Source organism: Salvelinus fontinalis, chromosome 11, assembly GCF_029448725.1.
Source record: "Salvelinus fontinalis isolate EN_2023a chromosome 11, ASM2944872v1, whole genome shotgun sequence".
Lineage (NCBI taxonomy): Eukaryota > Metazoa > Chordata > Actinopteri > Salmoniformes > Salmonidae > Salvelinus > Salvelinus fontinalis.
In genome coordinates this window covers 42,430,966-42,446,832 of record NC_074675.1, presented here as the reverse complement: position 1 = coordinate 42,446,832, position 15,867 = coordinate 42,430,966, and the positions used below count along the sequence as shown (strand labels likewise).

Genomic DNA, 15,867 nt, shown 5'->3' with positions numbered 1-15,867 from the left:
GAATCAAGTGCACCTACCGGCAATAGCGCAACACAAACAAATAAAAAAAGGAGAGCAAGCCTTTATGGTTGGCTTTTCTACAGACATTTTTGGTGATCGACTAGGAATGCCTTGAAGATGGACCAGTGGATCGCGATCGACCGGTTGGTGACCACTGATGTCATAGATGTTACAGTATGTCTCTTATTATAAACCGGGTGGTTCGAGCCCTGAATGCCGATTGGCTGACAGCCGTGATATATCAGACCACGGGTATGACGAAACATTTATTTTTACTGCTCTACTTACGTTGGTCACCGTTTATAATAGCAATAAGGCACCTCGGGGGTTTGTGGTATACGGCCAATATACCACGGATAAGGGATGTGTTCGGGCACTCCGCGTTGCGTTGCGCTTAAGAACAGCCCTTAGCTGTGGTGCATCGGCCATACTCCAGAACCCCTCTGGCCTTATTGCTTCATTGACCAATGTAAAAGGATGGATTTCCTGTTAAGAAGTAATGTAACATTGTGATGTCGTTATATAGCTTGTTTTTTTGTGCTCCCTTTGTTTCTGTGACACTAGCTGGAGCCCTTTCTGATAGTGTCCCTGGGTACCTTGGGTTTGGTGGACTAACATCTGTATTATACAGCTCAACAAAAGAAACTCAAGACTGACACTTCCATCTTTACCGCAAACACACACACACGCACGCACGCACACACACACGCGCACGTGCGCGCGCACACACACACACACGCGCACGCGCGCGCACGCGCGCACACACACACACACACACACACACACACACACACACACACACACACACACACGCACGCGCGCTTCTGTTTATGCTGCCTGAAGATATTTGAGGTTTACCTCTGTTCCAACCACAACATGTGTGAAGATGCAGCTTTGTTATTCTTGCAGTGAGAATGAAAGGGAGCGATAACACATCTCACTTAAAGGCTTGCAACTGTGAAAACAAGAAAGAAAAAGGAATCCAAACTCTTTCATACTCTGTTTTCTGTGTTCTTAGGATGGATTTTTATGTTGAACAAAGGAGCAAAAACATTTGAAAATGTCTAGTTGGAACCACTGTGGGCCTGTATCTTCGGTCTAAATTGAGGCTGTGACTGGTCATCACTATGTTTGACCGAGGCTGTGTGTCTCTCATTTCAGACGCTTCGATGTATGCACATTTTCTGTTCAACGCGTTTGACACGGATAAAGATGGATCTGTGAGTTTTGAGGTAAGCTTGTGTATCCTTCTTCAGATCCTATTCCTTTGACTGACATCCAGTGACGGACTGGCAATTAAATTAGGCTCATTTCAGCCATGCTGGCTGCACCACAGCAGCCCCAGCATCACCACCCCCACCCCCCAGTTTTTAACTCACAAAATATATATTTTTCATTACATAAACAAGACAATTGGATGTTCTGAGTCCATGTTAATGCAAAAATCTCATCAAAAACAATATTTTAGGGTGATTCTTGAGTGTCATTTTAATTGTGCACCTAGCGAGAGAGGACTGTGTTTGTCTAGCGATGTTTCTGATCGTCACTATCTGGGCAAGTGGCAAAGTTATAAACCCTGCCTATTTCTACAATGTATCTTCTTAAAATCAGATTTTAAACCTAACCACACTGCTAACCTTATGCTTAATCCTAACTTGAAATTAAAACCAAAAAGAAAATGTGTGTTTTCATTATTTTGGACAACATAGCCAATTTTGACTTTGCCGCTTACCCATCTACTGGGAACCAATGTCGTTGTAGGCTACTACGATGGCAGAGTTTACCAACCAAATCCTCACCCGAATCATACAAATAATAATCATGATATCATTCTGCCAGGTAGGCATACTTAGTAGTTAACGTTTAATTCCAAATGTTTTTGGGAAAGCCTTTCAATCTACTCATAAGACAGTTGCAGTATCATAAGTAGGTCTAGCCGATTGCTAACTGACTACACCATAGATAAACCTGCATGCATGCACACACATACACACACACACACAAAGACTGATGTTGCAATATTTTTATGGCATATGAGAAACTTGTGCAAATGAATGAATTGTAATGCGTTCAATAAGCTTACAGTAGCTAATTATTTTCTAGCCTAACTAGGCCGCATACTAGCCTACATATGCAAATGCCTGTCTGATATATGCCCCACTACCCTAAGGATTCATTTGGCCTATAATTATTAGTCAACACATGCAGCCAAAACATCAAGGAAGGCAGTATACATCTATCAGTGTGTGTGTGTCTCTGTTTTCTACCTCCGACTGCATTGTCCTACGTTCCTTTGGCGCAGTTGAACTGTCTGTGCGCCTTGAGTCATGTTCTTTGTTCTCATCATCCATATTTACTCTGCTCATTTAACGGCCTCTCCCTCGCAATCCTTCCTCTCTTTTGCTTCTTTAGTTCAGCTATTTTACAAAACATGGGCCTTATCTGTCAATTTGGTAGCCCAGATTGTGCTGCATCGGACTCAAAAGCTTTTTTTTGTTTTTTGTTTTCCGCACAACCTTTTCATTTTTTACTGGTCATTTCATTTTTTACCATTCGGTAGGAACGGGCTGGCAAACTGATGGCGTGTTTGACTTTGAACTTAACCAGACCGGCCCATCTTGGTAGGGGGTCATTTCTCACTGCATCTGCCCAATAGAGAAAGCTGATAGATTATGTCAACAGAGAAAAAAGAAAAGGCTACTACAAAAATATATTAACAGGCTCGTCAGCCGCTGGCTGTGCCGCTCTCTTTTCACTCCAAAAAAATGGTTCAGCCCATCTGGCATCTGCCAGATTTGCCAGACGACCAATCCGCCCCTGATGACATCCCTGACATCACTCTCTGAAGTATAATGACCTAGTTACATTTCCCATTAGAGGTTTGGTTCTATAGTGTCACAGTTACTCTTGGTAGAACACAGTCTTGACCAGTGTCAGTCAATCATGGTACTGGAGACCCACAGGGTGTGCAGGCTTTTATTTCAATCTAGTCTTGACACCCATTTAATAACTTAAAGGCTTTGTTGATGACTTGAGTAGGGTGGGCTAATGCTGAGCAACAATCGCCTGCACACCCTGCTGGTCTTCAGGACCAGAATTTACAGGATACAAGATATACAGTGCCTTCAGAAACTATTCACAACCCTTGACTTTTTCCACATTTTGTGTTGCAAAGTGGTATTCAAATTGATTTAATTGTTATTTTTTTGTCAACAATGTACAGAAAATACTAATGTCAAAGTTGAAGAAGAATTTTAACATTTGTATAAAAAAAAATATATGAAAAATAAAACAGTAGCTAATAAGTATTCAACCCCCTGAGTTAATACATGTTACACTCACCTTTGGCAGCGATTACATCTGTGAGTCTTTCTGGGTAAGCCACTAAAGAGCTTTCCACACCTGGATTGTGCATCATTTGCCCATTATTCTTTTCAAAATTCTTCAAGCTCTGTCAATTTGTTTGTTGATCATTGCCAGACAACCATTTTCAGGTCTTGCCATAGATTTTCAAGCAGATTTAAGTCAAAACTGTAACTCTGCCAATCAGGAACATTCACTGTCTTCTTGGTAAACAACTCCAGTGTAGATTTGGCCTTGATTTTTAGGTTATTGTCAAAAAGTGAATTGCTATGCCACATTTTTTGCAGTATTACTTTAGTGCCTTGTTGCAAACAGGATGCATGTTTTGGAATATTTGTCTTCTGTATTCTTTTCACTTTGTCCTTTAGGTTAGTATTGTGAAGTAACTACAATGTTATTGATCCATCCTCAGTTTTTTCCTATCGCAGCCATTAAATTTTGTAACTATTTTAAAGTCACCATTGGCCTCATGGTGAAATCCCTGAGCGGTTTCCTTCCTCTCCGACAACTGAGTTAGGAGGAATGCCTTTATCTTTGTAGTGACTGGGTGTATTGATACACCATCAAAAGTGTAATTAATATCTTCACCATGCACAAAGGGATATTCAATGTCTGCTTTTTTTTACCCATCTACCTATAGCTGCCCTTCTTTTTTGAATTTAACTAGGCAAGTCAGTTAATTAAAAAAATCTTATTTACATTGACGGCCTACCCCGGTCAAATTGTGCGCCGCCCTATGGGACTCCCAATCATGGCCAGATGTGATGCAGCCTGGATTCGAACCTAGGTACTGCAGTGACACCCCTTATACTGAGATGCAGTGTCTTAGACCACTGCACCACTCGGGCGCCTTCTTCGCAAGGCATTGGAAAACCTCCCTGATCTTTGTGGTTGAAACTGTTTGAAGTGCACTGCTCGACTGAGGGACCTTACAGATAATTGTTTGTGTGGGGTATAGAGATTAGAGGTCGACCGATTAATCGGAATGGCCGATTAATTAGGGCCGATTTCAAGTTTTCATAACAATTGGTAATCGGCATTTTTGGACACCGATCATGGCAGATAACATTGCACTCCACGAGGAGACTGCGTGGCAGGCTGACTATCTGTTATGCGAGTGCAGCAAGGAGCCATGGTAAGGTGCTAGCTAGCATTAAACATATCTTCTAAAAACAATCAATCTTAACATAATCACTAGTTAACTACACATGGTTGATGATATTACTAGTTTATCTAGCTTGCCCTGCTTTGCATATAATTGATGCGGTGCCTGTTAATTTATCAATGAATCATAGCCTACTTCGCCAAACGGGTGATTTAACAAGCGCATTCGTGAAAAAAGCACTGTTGTTGCACCAATGTGTACCTAACCATAAACATCAACGCCTTTCTTAAAATCAATAAACAGTCATATATTTTCAAACCTGCATATTTAGTTAATATTGCCTGCTAACATGAATTTCTTTTAACTAGGAAAATTGTGTCACTTCTCTTGCATTCTGTGCAACAGAGTCAGGGTATATGCAGCAGTTTGGGCCGCCTGGCTCGTTGCGAACTGTGAAGACTATTTCTTCCTAACAAAGACAGCCAACTTCGCCAAACGGGGGATGATTTAACAAAAGCGCATTTGCAAAAAAAGCATAATCGTTGCATGAATGTACCTAACCATAAACATCAATGCCTTTCTTAAAATAAATACACAGAAGTATATATTTTTTACCTGCATATTTAGTTTATTTAATATATAATTAATGTTAGCAGGCAATATTAAACTAGAGAAATTGTGTCACTTCTCTTGCGTTCATTGCACGCAGTCAGAGTATATGCAACAATTTGGGCCGCCTGGCTCATTGCGAACTAATTTGCCCGAATTGTACGTAATTATGACATAACATTGAAGGTTGTGCAATGTAACAGGAATATTTCGATTTATGGATGCCACCCGTTAGATAAAATATGCAACGGTTCCGTATTTCACTGAAAGAAGAAACGCTTTATTTTCTAAATGATAGTTTCCGGATTTGACCATATTAATGACCTAAGGCTCGTATTTCTGTGTGTTATTATGTTATAAGTAAGTCTATGATTTGATATTTGATAGAGCAGTCTGACTGAGCGGTGGTAGGCAGCAGCAGGCTCGTAAGCGTTCATTCAAACAGCACTTTCGTGCGTTTGCCAGCAGCTCTTCGCTGTGCTTCAAGCATTGCACTGTTTAAGACTTCAAGCCTATAAACTCCCGAGATTAGGCTGGTGTAACCGATGTGAAATGGCTAGCTAGTTAGCGGGGTGTGTGCTAATAGCGTTTCAAACGCCACTTGCTCTGAGACTTGGAGTAGTTGTTCCCCTTGCTCTGCAAGGGCCGTGGCTTTTGTGGAGGGATGCGTAACGATACTTCGAGGGTGGCTGTTGTCGATGTGTTCCTGGTTCGAGCCCAGGTAGGGGCGAGGAGAGGGACGGACGCTATACTGTTACCCTGGCAATACTAAAGTGCCTATAAGAACATCCAATAGTCAAAGGTATATGAAATACAAATGGTATAGAGAGTCCTATAATTCCTACAATAACCTCAACCTAAAACTTCTTACCTGGGAATATTGAAGACTCATGTTAAAAGGAACCACCAGCTTTCATATGTTCTCATGTTCTGAGCAAGGAACTTAAACGTTAGCTTTTTTACATGGCACTTTTACTTTCTTCCCGAACACTTTGTTTTTGCATTATTTAAACCAAATGGAACATGTTTCATTATTTATTTGAGGCTAAATTGATTTGATTGATGTATTATATTAAGTTAAAATAAAAGTGTTCATTCAGTATTGTTGTAATTGTCATTATTACAAATAAATAAATAAATAAACTAATTTGCCGATTAATCGGTATCCGCTTTTTTTGGTCCTCCAATAATCGGTATTGGTATCGGCGTTGAAAAATCATAATCGGTCGACCTCTAATAGAGATGAGGTAGTCATTAAAAAATCATGTTTGCAACTTATGTGACTTAATCAAATATATATATACTCCTGAACTTATTTAGGCTTGCCATAACAAAAGGGTTGAATACTTACTGACTCAAGACATTTCAGCTCTTTAAATGTTTTATTAATTTATAAAAACAAACAAAAACACATTGTGGGGTATTGTGTAGCCAGGCCAGTAACAAAAAATCAAAATGGAATTCATCTTCAATTCAGGCTGTAACACAACAACATTTGTAAAAAGTAAAGGGGTGTAAATACTTTCTGAAGGCACTGTCTAAATATATTTATTTATTATCTTTATATACTGTATCTCAATGGGACTTTCCAGGTTAAATCATCTATTTTACAATACATATTTTAATATAGAATGTACAATTATGGAGATTTCTTACATCAGTCTGAGAGTATGTGTGTCATCTCAATCCTCTCCTAGTTACCTACCCCGTTGCCCTAGGAGCATTTGACAGAAGTTGATACAAAAAAGTGAGCAGTCCAAGGTTGTTAGAAGCTTCATACCCACAAGACACATGCTAAACTGTGAAACTTCACTTAATTTGAATTGAGTCCAAATGGAATCCCCCCAGCATACATATAATTAACATTAATGATGTGAATAATCTTGCTTAGGATAGAAAAGTTGTCTTTGCTCTTCACCCGAGTTATCTGGTGTTACAAAAACATGGTGCGTTCTTCTGTACAAGAGTACTGTATCACTCTCAAGCCTATTTTGTAGGGATCCAAAAGCATCTCTACAAATCAAATAATGTTCATTATTTATTATCTATGTTTCTGCACCCCAAGGATATAATGTGTGTTCATTTGTTGTTTTTTGGGGAAGAATATTGTTGTAAAGAATCATACTGATGAATGCATTATGGGCGGCAGTAGCCTATCAGTTAGGAGCATTGGGCCAGTATCCGAAAGGTTGCTGGTTCAAATCCCAACGGGGTACGTGCCCTTGAGCAAGGCACTTGACACCAATTGCTCCTCTGGATAAGAGTGTCTGCTAAAGGACTTACATGTTATATATTTTAGACTAGATACTTCGATCACTTAGATATGATAACCAAACTAAGTTCAATTCAATTTCCATATCACTTAGATATGGTCACCAAAAAGAGATCAGTTCAAGTTCATTCTTTGTTCACGAGTAGAAATGTCTGTTACCAGTATCATATCAATCCATTAAGGCTTCATAGATATTTCTGATATGTTTTTGGTACAATTTCCAATAGTTTGTGTTTCTACTGCAGGACTTTGTCATGGGCCTCTCTATCCTCCTCCGAGGCTCAGTCCAGGAGAAGCTCAACTGGGCGTTCAATCTGTATGATATTAATAAGGACGGATATATTACTAAAGAGGTACGTACAATCAATGTCGCAACTCGCTGTCTATATGCCGTTAATTGAGTAACTTATTGATTTCTATAAATAAGAATAAAATACTGACCTAGTAATTGGTAGAACGAGTGGTACTTTACTTTGTGTAGATGTAAAGCATGACATGTCTTTACATTTTGGTCAACCAGTCTAATGATATTTAAAAAGGATCCTCTACTTTTCTTCACCTTGTCTTTTATACAGTGTACTTGTCAACATTATCTTTACTCTCTGTTTTAAAGGAAATGCTTGACATCATGAAGGCCATCTATGACATGATGGGGAAATGCACATATCCCCTACTCAAAGACGATACCCCTCGACAACACGTGGAGATATTTTTTCAGGTGTGTGTGTTTTTTTTAAAGTGCCATACGTTGTTGCCAAAATGTTCATATTACATTCACCATCAAAATCAACATTTATTGTATGGACCAATAGTCCAATGCTTGTCGTATTTAAATACAAGTTACCCTAAAGTACAGTGACAGTTGTTATGTGGAATGAAATGAACTATTTTCCATCTTTGCAATTAGTTCATCCATGTGTACTGTTACAAGATACATCTTTTGCATTGCCTTCCCAACCTCTCTGACGAACCTCTCTGATGTTCCTGACCAACAGAAGATGGATAAAAATAAGGATGGTGTTGTAACCATAGATGAGTTTATTGACTGCTGCCAAAATGTGAGTTATTTCCACCGCCTTCTCTGCAATTGCATCACATGTTTTGCATAATACAGTATTTAGTACCTCTGGTATACATTTTCAGTGAAGTATGGACATCTCTAAAGTTCCTCTCTTTGTCCACCAGGATGAGAACATCATGAGGTCGATGCAGCTCTTTGAAAACGTAATTTAACTCTTGGCTGACCTGGAGAGCTCTGGACTCGACTATCAACAGACACCAACCAACAACCGGCATACAGTGGACCACACAATGGACCACACAAATCATACATGTAATGGTATGAAACATTCTGGAATAACTGTAAAAAGGAATTGATCTTTACAATCTTTCGTTTTCAATTTGAGTTTTGTGGTCTGATTAAATAGATTGAACTCTTCAAATCTCCTGTGTACAAAAGACACATATCTTAACAGCTGTGCTGCAGTCACCATTTACAGTATCTGCAGTACAGGAATCCAGCAAACTGGGTCATCACTATTTAACACAGACACAAAATCATGAACCCCGCCTATTTCTAAGACGTATCTTCTTAAAATTGTATTCCAAACCTTAACCCTGATTTTAAACCAAACCTTAAATTAAAACCAAAAAGCACATTTTGGTTTTCATTAATTTTTGCCAATTTTGCATTTGTGCCTGTGTTATCTAGTGGAAACCAGCAAAATGTGTTATCTTATGCCACTGCCTTTGAACAGATGGACAACAATGAGTCTGAAAGGTGAAAGTTTGTATGATGAATAGTGACATAACTGTGTGCCGAAATCAGGCTCAGAATTCCAGAATGTTCCTAACCACTGAGGTTTTTCAGCCACCACGGTCCATCCTTTGCTCTCCCAGCACCCAAGTAAAATAGACCATTGTACCATTTAAAAAAAAGTGTATATACTCTAAGAATCTATGTGGATCTTTCAACTTTGTTCATGCTTACTTGCCAACTAAAATGAGACGATGCACTCCACGTTGAATTCGATGACGAGTCTGGACAGTGAAAAGTATCATTAGAAGCACACAGGTAGCTGTTACTTACATTGAGTATGTGATTAGGAGAAACAATTATCTTGCCACAGGATTATGCTGCTTTTAAATGTACTGTATTTTATTTGACTGTACATGTCTGTATTGCCCCATGTGTCCTGTTGACATGTTTTCATTCATGTTTCAAATAACAATTTTGCAGGTTACACTGGTTTGTTGGATTTTAATTATATAGATATGATATATGGGAGATATGCTAGTCAATGTACAAAGGGATAGTCATGTGGACAGTATTAAGCAGAAGCTCACTCTTGGGGGGAATTTATGGTCTTTCTGAATATGCATGTTTATCACTGTCCTTTGCAGAGGGGTGAAGCTGGGGTGAAGCTATACAAGCAACTTCGAATCTGTCATCCTTTGGTTTTGAGAGGTAGATCTGTTGAAACAACCCCTATCCCCAACTGTCTAGACAATAAAAAATAAAAAAATTATTTCACTAGGCAAGTCAGTTAAGATGATGGCCTAGGAACAGTGGGTTAACTGCCTTGTACAGGGGCAGAATGACAGATATGTACCTTGGGGATTTGATCTTGCAACCTTTCGGTTACTAGTCCAACGCTAGGGTACGCTGCCGCCTCATTTGCACATACTGTATATAGACTTTTTCTATTGTATTGTTGACTGTATGTTTGTTTATTCCATGTGTAACTCTGTGTTGTTTGTGTCGCACTGCTTTGCTTTATCTTGGCCAGGTCGCAGTTGTAAATGAGAACTTGTTCTCAACCGGTCTACCTGGTTAAATAAAGGTAAAATAAAAAATAAAAAATGAGGTAGGATAAGGGAGGTAAGGCAATAAATAGGCCATAGCGGCAACATAATTACAATATAGCAATTAAACACTGGCGTGATAGTGGAGGATTGGACAGGTGGAAACAATATGGTGATAATTCTACCCAGCCTATCAGAGGGGAAGGTGGAGCTATGACCATATTGCTTAAATATACCCAGTCCTCTCAGATCTCTAAGTTTATAAGGGGTAGGGGTTGTTTCTGGACAGGGCCTGTGTTTTCTTTCATCTTATTTGTGAGGTGTCCAGTTTCCCTGCATATGACGACTGATTGGCCCCTGCTGTCTCTGATTAGAGTCCTGATTGGCTCCAATCATGCGCAGGGACAGAGCATGCTGGGTAGCAGATGGGGCCCCTCCCTCCCCAATATCACTACTTACAGGATGCTTCTGCTCCGAAACCCTACTTTATTGCCCATCCCTAAATTAAAAGTTTGTGAAAAGCAATGTGGACATGAGCAAGGAGGTATCTGCAGTATTTTGCATATTCTGTTTCCTTAATTAATTGGCAATAACTTATTTATCCATGTAAATGTACCCCTGGGAATGTGTTCTGGAGTTCATAAGAAGAAGCATAGTCTAGGGAAATAACTTGTTTGTGTACCTAGCTTGATCTTATTTGACCAAGGATTTTGTTCAGCGGGCTAATTATCTCCTAAAACCATTGTTCGATTTAAGTAAGGCACAGCTAAACAAGTTCTTCTTGGACAAGTCCAGGTTGTACCTAACGATTTCACCATCTTAAAACGTGTTCTCCCTATTGAACATGTCTCTGGCAAACAAAGTGACTTCTGTCAATCTGTTATTCAACCTTACATCCGAATGTATTTAAATCAATCATAATAGCATGAGGTGCATGAGGGTAGTAATTGGGTGCTCTGATTTCAGATTTTATTGCACTCAATCTGATCTTGGAAAATGAATTGATCGAACAAAGCCTGTTAAAACCTTCACAGATATATGCACAGGACTTAAATTGTATTTATTTTCTTACACAATGTACCAATGTTAATAACTTATTTGAGTAGCCTCTGTGTGCTGTGTTTGTGGCTTGGATCCATTACAAAATGTTACAATAATGCCACCTTGTGGTACTCTGAGCCTACCACTTGGTTCAAAGAAATAATGTACTTTGAAATATTGGCAATTCAGGGATGCAGACGCTGCCAAGATAAAAATCCCCCACCCATTCAAATAACTTGCAATGGAGTCGCGTTGTTACTCCAATCTTGAAAAAACTAGTTGGGTTGAGAAGCATTAAACACATTAGGTAAAACATTGCTGACTTGAATGCTATTTTGAAATACAAGTGCTGTATATTTTCCTCGAAGGACCTCTATAAAATGTTAAGGAACTATGTTCCTCTTTCACTCAATAGAATATGCCATTTAGCAGGCGCTTTTATCCAAAGCGACTTAGTCATGCACTTTTACGTTTGGGTGGTCCCGGGAATCAAACCCACTACCCTAGCATTACAAGCGCCATGCTTTGAGCTACAAAGGACCACTCTAAAAATGTAGGAAGGAAAGACTAATCTTTCTGCCATTAGCTAAATCTAGGAAACTGCTATCCAAGTTAGTGTAGGTTGAATATGTGCGGACCCATATAGGATTAGAAGGGTGATATAAAGGACCTTAAGAGTCACTGGACATTTAAGATGTACAGTTGTCTTTGTAATTAGGTGAGTGCATTTTATAAGAGAGATTCAATAAACTGGTTTGAATGTTCACGTCCCCTGTGTTCAGATATGTCATGTGGGTGTGTCACTGTGGTGTGTCGTTATGTTCAATGTTCCCTCCAAAAAATTGTCACAGAGAAAGTTTCAGATCTGCTGAGCTCAAACTTGAACTTTGAAAATTCTGTTCAACTTCTGCCACGCGTTTACTGTGGACGATAAGGCCGTACCCGCTTTAAGTCAGTTTTAACCGTTTCCAAGTAGGCTACTGTGGCTATTTGATCATAATGTAGGCCTACCAGAGTGGCCTTGTATCAAAAACAATGGAAAATAACACATCCCATAACATTTGAACATGGAAATAGCTGTTCTATCATTCCGCCTACAGTAGCAGCCAATGTGTGGTGTTCAACGCAGGCCTACATTCCATGAGACCTTTGGGAAAAAAACATGCAGGGCTTGACATTAACCTGTATATCCACTTGTCCTTCAGACAAGGAGGTGACTGAAAATGTGTTTGACGCAACAACAAAAAACACTTAAAATACAATTAATTATTATTATAACAGAATCAGAGAAATTATGCAACGCTCAGCATATTGGCTACGTCTCAAAATACAACACTGCCCCTTTAAGACTTTTTACCTGACTTGCTTTTCAAAGATGGCTAAGATCTAGGTGACTCTGCATTGCTGAAGGGTTTGCGAACCTTTTTCCGAAGAACACTTTCAATGATGCCTTTAAGTTTAGTTCTTACTTCGACGGGAGTACAACAGAGTTGGAACGGGAAGGGGGAAATGGAGTCCCCAGAGAAAGCAAGTACAAGATGGGTGTCAGGGATGGAGCGGCGGTATTATCATAAGGAGACATGTACTTGGAAAACGGAGAAAGAATGGAGGGGAAAAGAGAGGGAGAAGAGGTCTAAGAGAGTAAGGGTAGGGGGTTGAGTTTGAGTCGGATAAAAATGGTGGGGAAAAGGGAGATGGTGTGTCAAAGAAGAATGGTAGAAAGTGTAAGCAGAGGGAGCCGAAGACAGGAGGAGAAATAGAAGTGAATGAGGGTAAAATATCGATGGTGGTAGGTGCGGTAAAGTTATCGGAGACCGAGGTTCAGGATGAAGAAGCGTCTGTGACAGTAGGAGTGAAGCTTATGGAAAAAGTGAACTCTTGCCTTTTGGCTGATTCATTTGTGCTTTCACGGTGGGTGAAAAAAAAAAGGTGGGTCATGTGGAATCGGTGAGGGTAACTAGAAGTGGTCTAGTGATAATTGTTTTTGTTGGGCAGAGGAAGAATGCGCTCGAAGTAAAAACGAATGGGGGCAAGAAACGTGAGTTGTTTCGTTCTCAAGAAAAGGGCACCAATGAAAGGGTTGATAACTGCGGTAGCAGTAGATATTAACTTTGACTAGGAGAGGGCAAAGATTCCCGGTGTATGTGATGCTCGTCGTTTGATGTGACGCAGACAGGATGGCGAGAGTGGGGAAACAGAAGTCATTGTCTGTTCTTTTGAGTTTTGAAGTTGTCTTTGCCTGACAAAGTGAAGTTAGGATATATAAGTTATCCTGTATGAGCCGAATACATTAAGATGTTACATGTGTCAAGCTTATTGGTATGTGGCAGGAGGGTCCAAGTTCTGAGAAATGTGCAGAAGGGCATGAGACAAAGGAATCTGTAGTATTGGGGTAAGTAGTGGAATGTGTTCATTGTAGGGGTGCCCATGGAGCTGGGGTTTCCAGGGTTAGAGTAGTGCAGAAGTTGTCATATGCTGAGCCAGTGAAGAAAGTAGAGGAAGATGGGTTAAGGGGGAGGCGTGGTGAGAGTAGTAGAGATAAGCCAGTACAGAGGGATAGGCCAAAAAGTGAAATACGTTTCAGTAAGATTGGATTTTTAGCATTGATAGCAATGGTTATTAATGGTACTGCAGGGATGGATCGGAAGTCTCCGAAAATTGAGGTTGTGGTGGCAGCTGCAGAGGTATTTGGGTGTGCGAGACTTGACAGAAGAAGAGTTATAGGATGTGTTAAGTGGTGATGTCCCATCATTTCAGGGTGATGGCAGGAGTTAGGAATAAATACATTTAATTAGTGGAGTAGGGGGGTGTTAATTTTATTTTATATAATTTTGTAATTAGTAAGTATAGTGTTAGATGGTAGAGTATTTATTTAGTACATTTTTATTTTTCAAGTAAAGTATAAAGGCGTTGTACTCCAGTCTAGTAGGTGGCGGTAATGCAACAAATTGGATGCCAACTGCCGTTAAACATCAAGAAGAAGAAAGATGGCTAGAACTGCAAACATTTTGTGCTCCTGTTGGAAGCAACCACTTCCCCATTGTTGACTAGAAATGAGCTTTAACTGGGCTAATAACTCAGACTAGCAAAGAATGTGAACAAATGTGCAACTACTCAGTCTGCACTGATTGGTTATGGCGCACCGGTCTGTGTAGAGCCCTCAAACTCAACTCTGTACCTCGATGCCAGTTCCGCTGCATTGTTCCCCTCTAATCAGGGACTGGGACACAATTCATTATTAGGTACAAGAGAAAAGCAGCAGGCTCCGGACCTTGTAGGGTAAGAGTTGAGTACCCCTAGTGTAGCGTATGAGCAGGAGTCGTGCCTGTCAATGCGATAGAATCCTACTCCAATGCGCTCTGCCTACAAGAAAATCTCTTACAGTTAGTTTTGTTTCGGTATATTACATTGAAAGTGGCTAATATTGCGTTGATTAGATCACAATTCTCACAGAAGGAAACGTTGATAGTGTTAATTAACGTGTTAAACTGCAGACAGTTGAGTGAAGTTCAGTCTCGTTTGAGTGAAGTTCAGTCTCGTTCTCTGCAAAGGCTCATATTTCTTCTATTTGGCAGTCGGAGGGGAGGTGCGCGTTTAGAGGGAACATTGGTTGTGTAGAAATGTACACCAAGGATATTGGTGAGTTGCACTTTCACTCGGTGTATGAACCCACTTTTTAATTTATTTATACTTTTACAAAAATATAAACACAATTAATGATTTTACTGAGTTACTGTTCATAAGGAAATCAGTCAATTTAAATAAATTAGGCCCTAATCTATAGATTTCATGACTGGGCAGGGGCCCACCCACTAGGGAGCAAGGCCCAGACAATCAGAATGAGTTCTCATCAGAAACTGTTTCATCAGCTGTCTAGTTGACTGGTCTCAGACAATCCCGCAGATGAAGAAGCAAGAGGTGGAGGTCCTGGGCTGGCTTGGTTGGACGTACTGCCAAATTCTCTAAAACAATGGAGGCAGTTTATGGTAGAGAAATTAACATTACATTCTCTGGCAACAGCTCTGGTGGATATTCCTGCAGTCAGCATGCCAATTGCATGCTCCCTCAACTTGAGACATCTGTGGCAGAACTGCACATTTGAGTGGCCTTTTGTCCACAGCACAATGATCATGTAGTTCAATCAGCTTCTTGATAAGCCACACCTGTCAGGTGGATGGCAAAGGGGAAATGCTCACTAACAAATAAGCTTTTTGTACATATGGAACATTTCACCACAACCAATCATGGGACCAACACTTTACATGTTGCATTTCTTTGTTCAGTATATTTGAGGCAGTCAAATGAAACTATTCTATACCACTTAATGTATTTTACATCTTAGTCTGGTGTAGAAGTAAAAATACTTTTTTTTTTGGGGGGGGGGGGGTCTGTACTTCACTATTTATATTGATTTTTACTCCATACATTTTCCCTGACACCCAAAAGTACTTAGTTTGAATGCTTTGCAGGACAGGAAAATGGTCAAATTTACACCTAAAAAGAGAACATCCCTACTGCCCCTGATCTGGTGGAAATTGTGTCAGTGTGTTCCTGGCTATCCGTAAATAAAATAGTTCTGTCTGGTAGGCTTAATATAAGGAATTTGATATGATTCATACTTTCACTTTTGATCAAGTATATTTAAAACCAAATACTTTTAGACTTACTCAGA

The 15,867-nt window shown here is 39.9% G+C and overlaps 1 protein-coding gene across 6 annotated transcripts in view; it reads left to right on the top strand.

The window, feature by feature from the left end:
- Nucleotides 1-11,959, top strand: part of LOC129865742 (Kv channel-interacting protein 4-like) — a 259,212-nt gene extending 247,253 nt beyond the window's left edge. For 5 of the 6 annotated variants that reach the window (XM_055938729.1, XM_055938732.1, XM_055938728.1 and 2 more), the window contains 5 exons: nucleotides 1,162-1,232; nucleotides 7,595-7,702; nucleotides 7,963-8,067; nucleotides 8,345-8,407; nucleotides 8,535-11,959. In XM_055938729.1, coding sequence (XP_055794704.1) covers nucleotides 1,162-1,232; nucleotides 7,595-7,702; nucleotides 7,963-8,067; nucleotides 8,345-8,407; nucleotides 8,535-8,582 — 395 coding nt within the window. In that variant the 3' untranslated portion in view covers nucleotides 8,583-11,959. Of the gene's footprint in view, nucleotides 1-1,161; nucleotides 1,233-7,594; nucleotides 7,703-7,962; nucleotides 8,068-8,344; nucleotides 8,474-8,534 lie in introns of those variants that run through there. The other variant, XM_055938730.1, reaches the window with a different exon arrangement.
- Nucleotides 11,960-15,867: the final 3,908 nt, after the last annotated feature.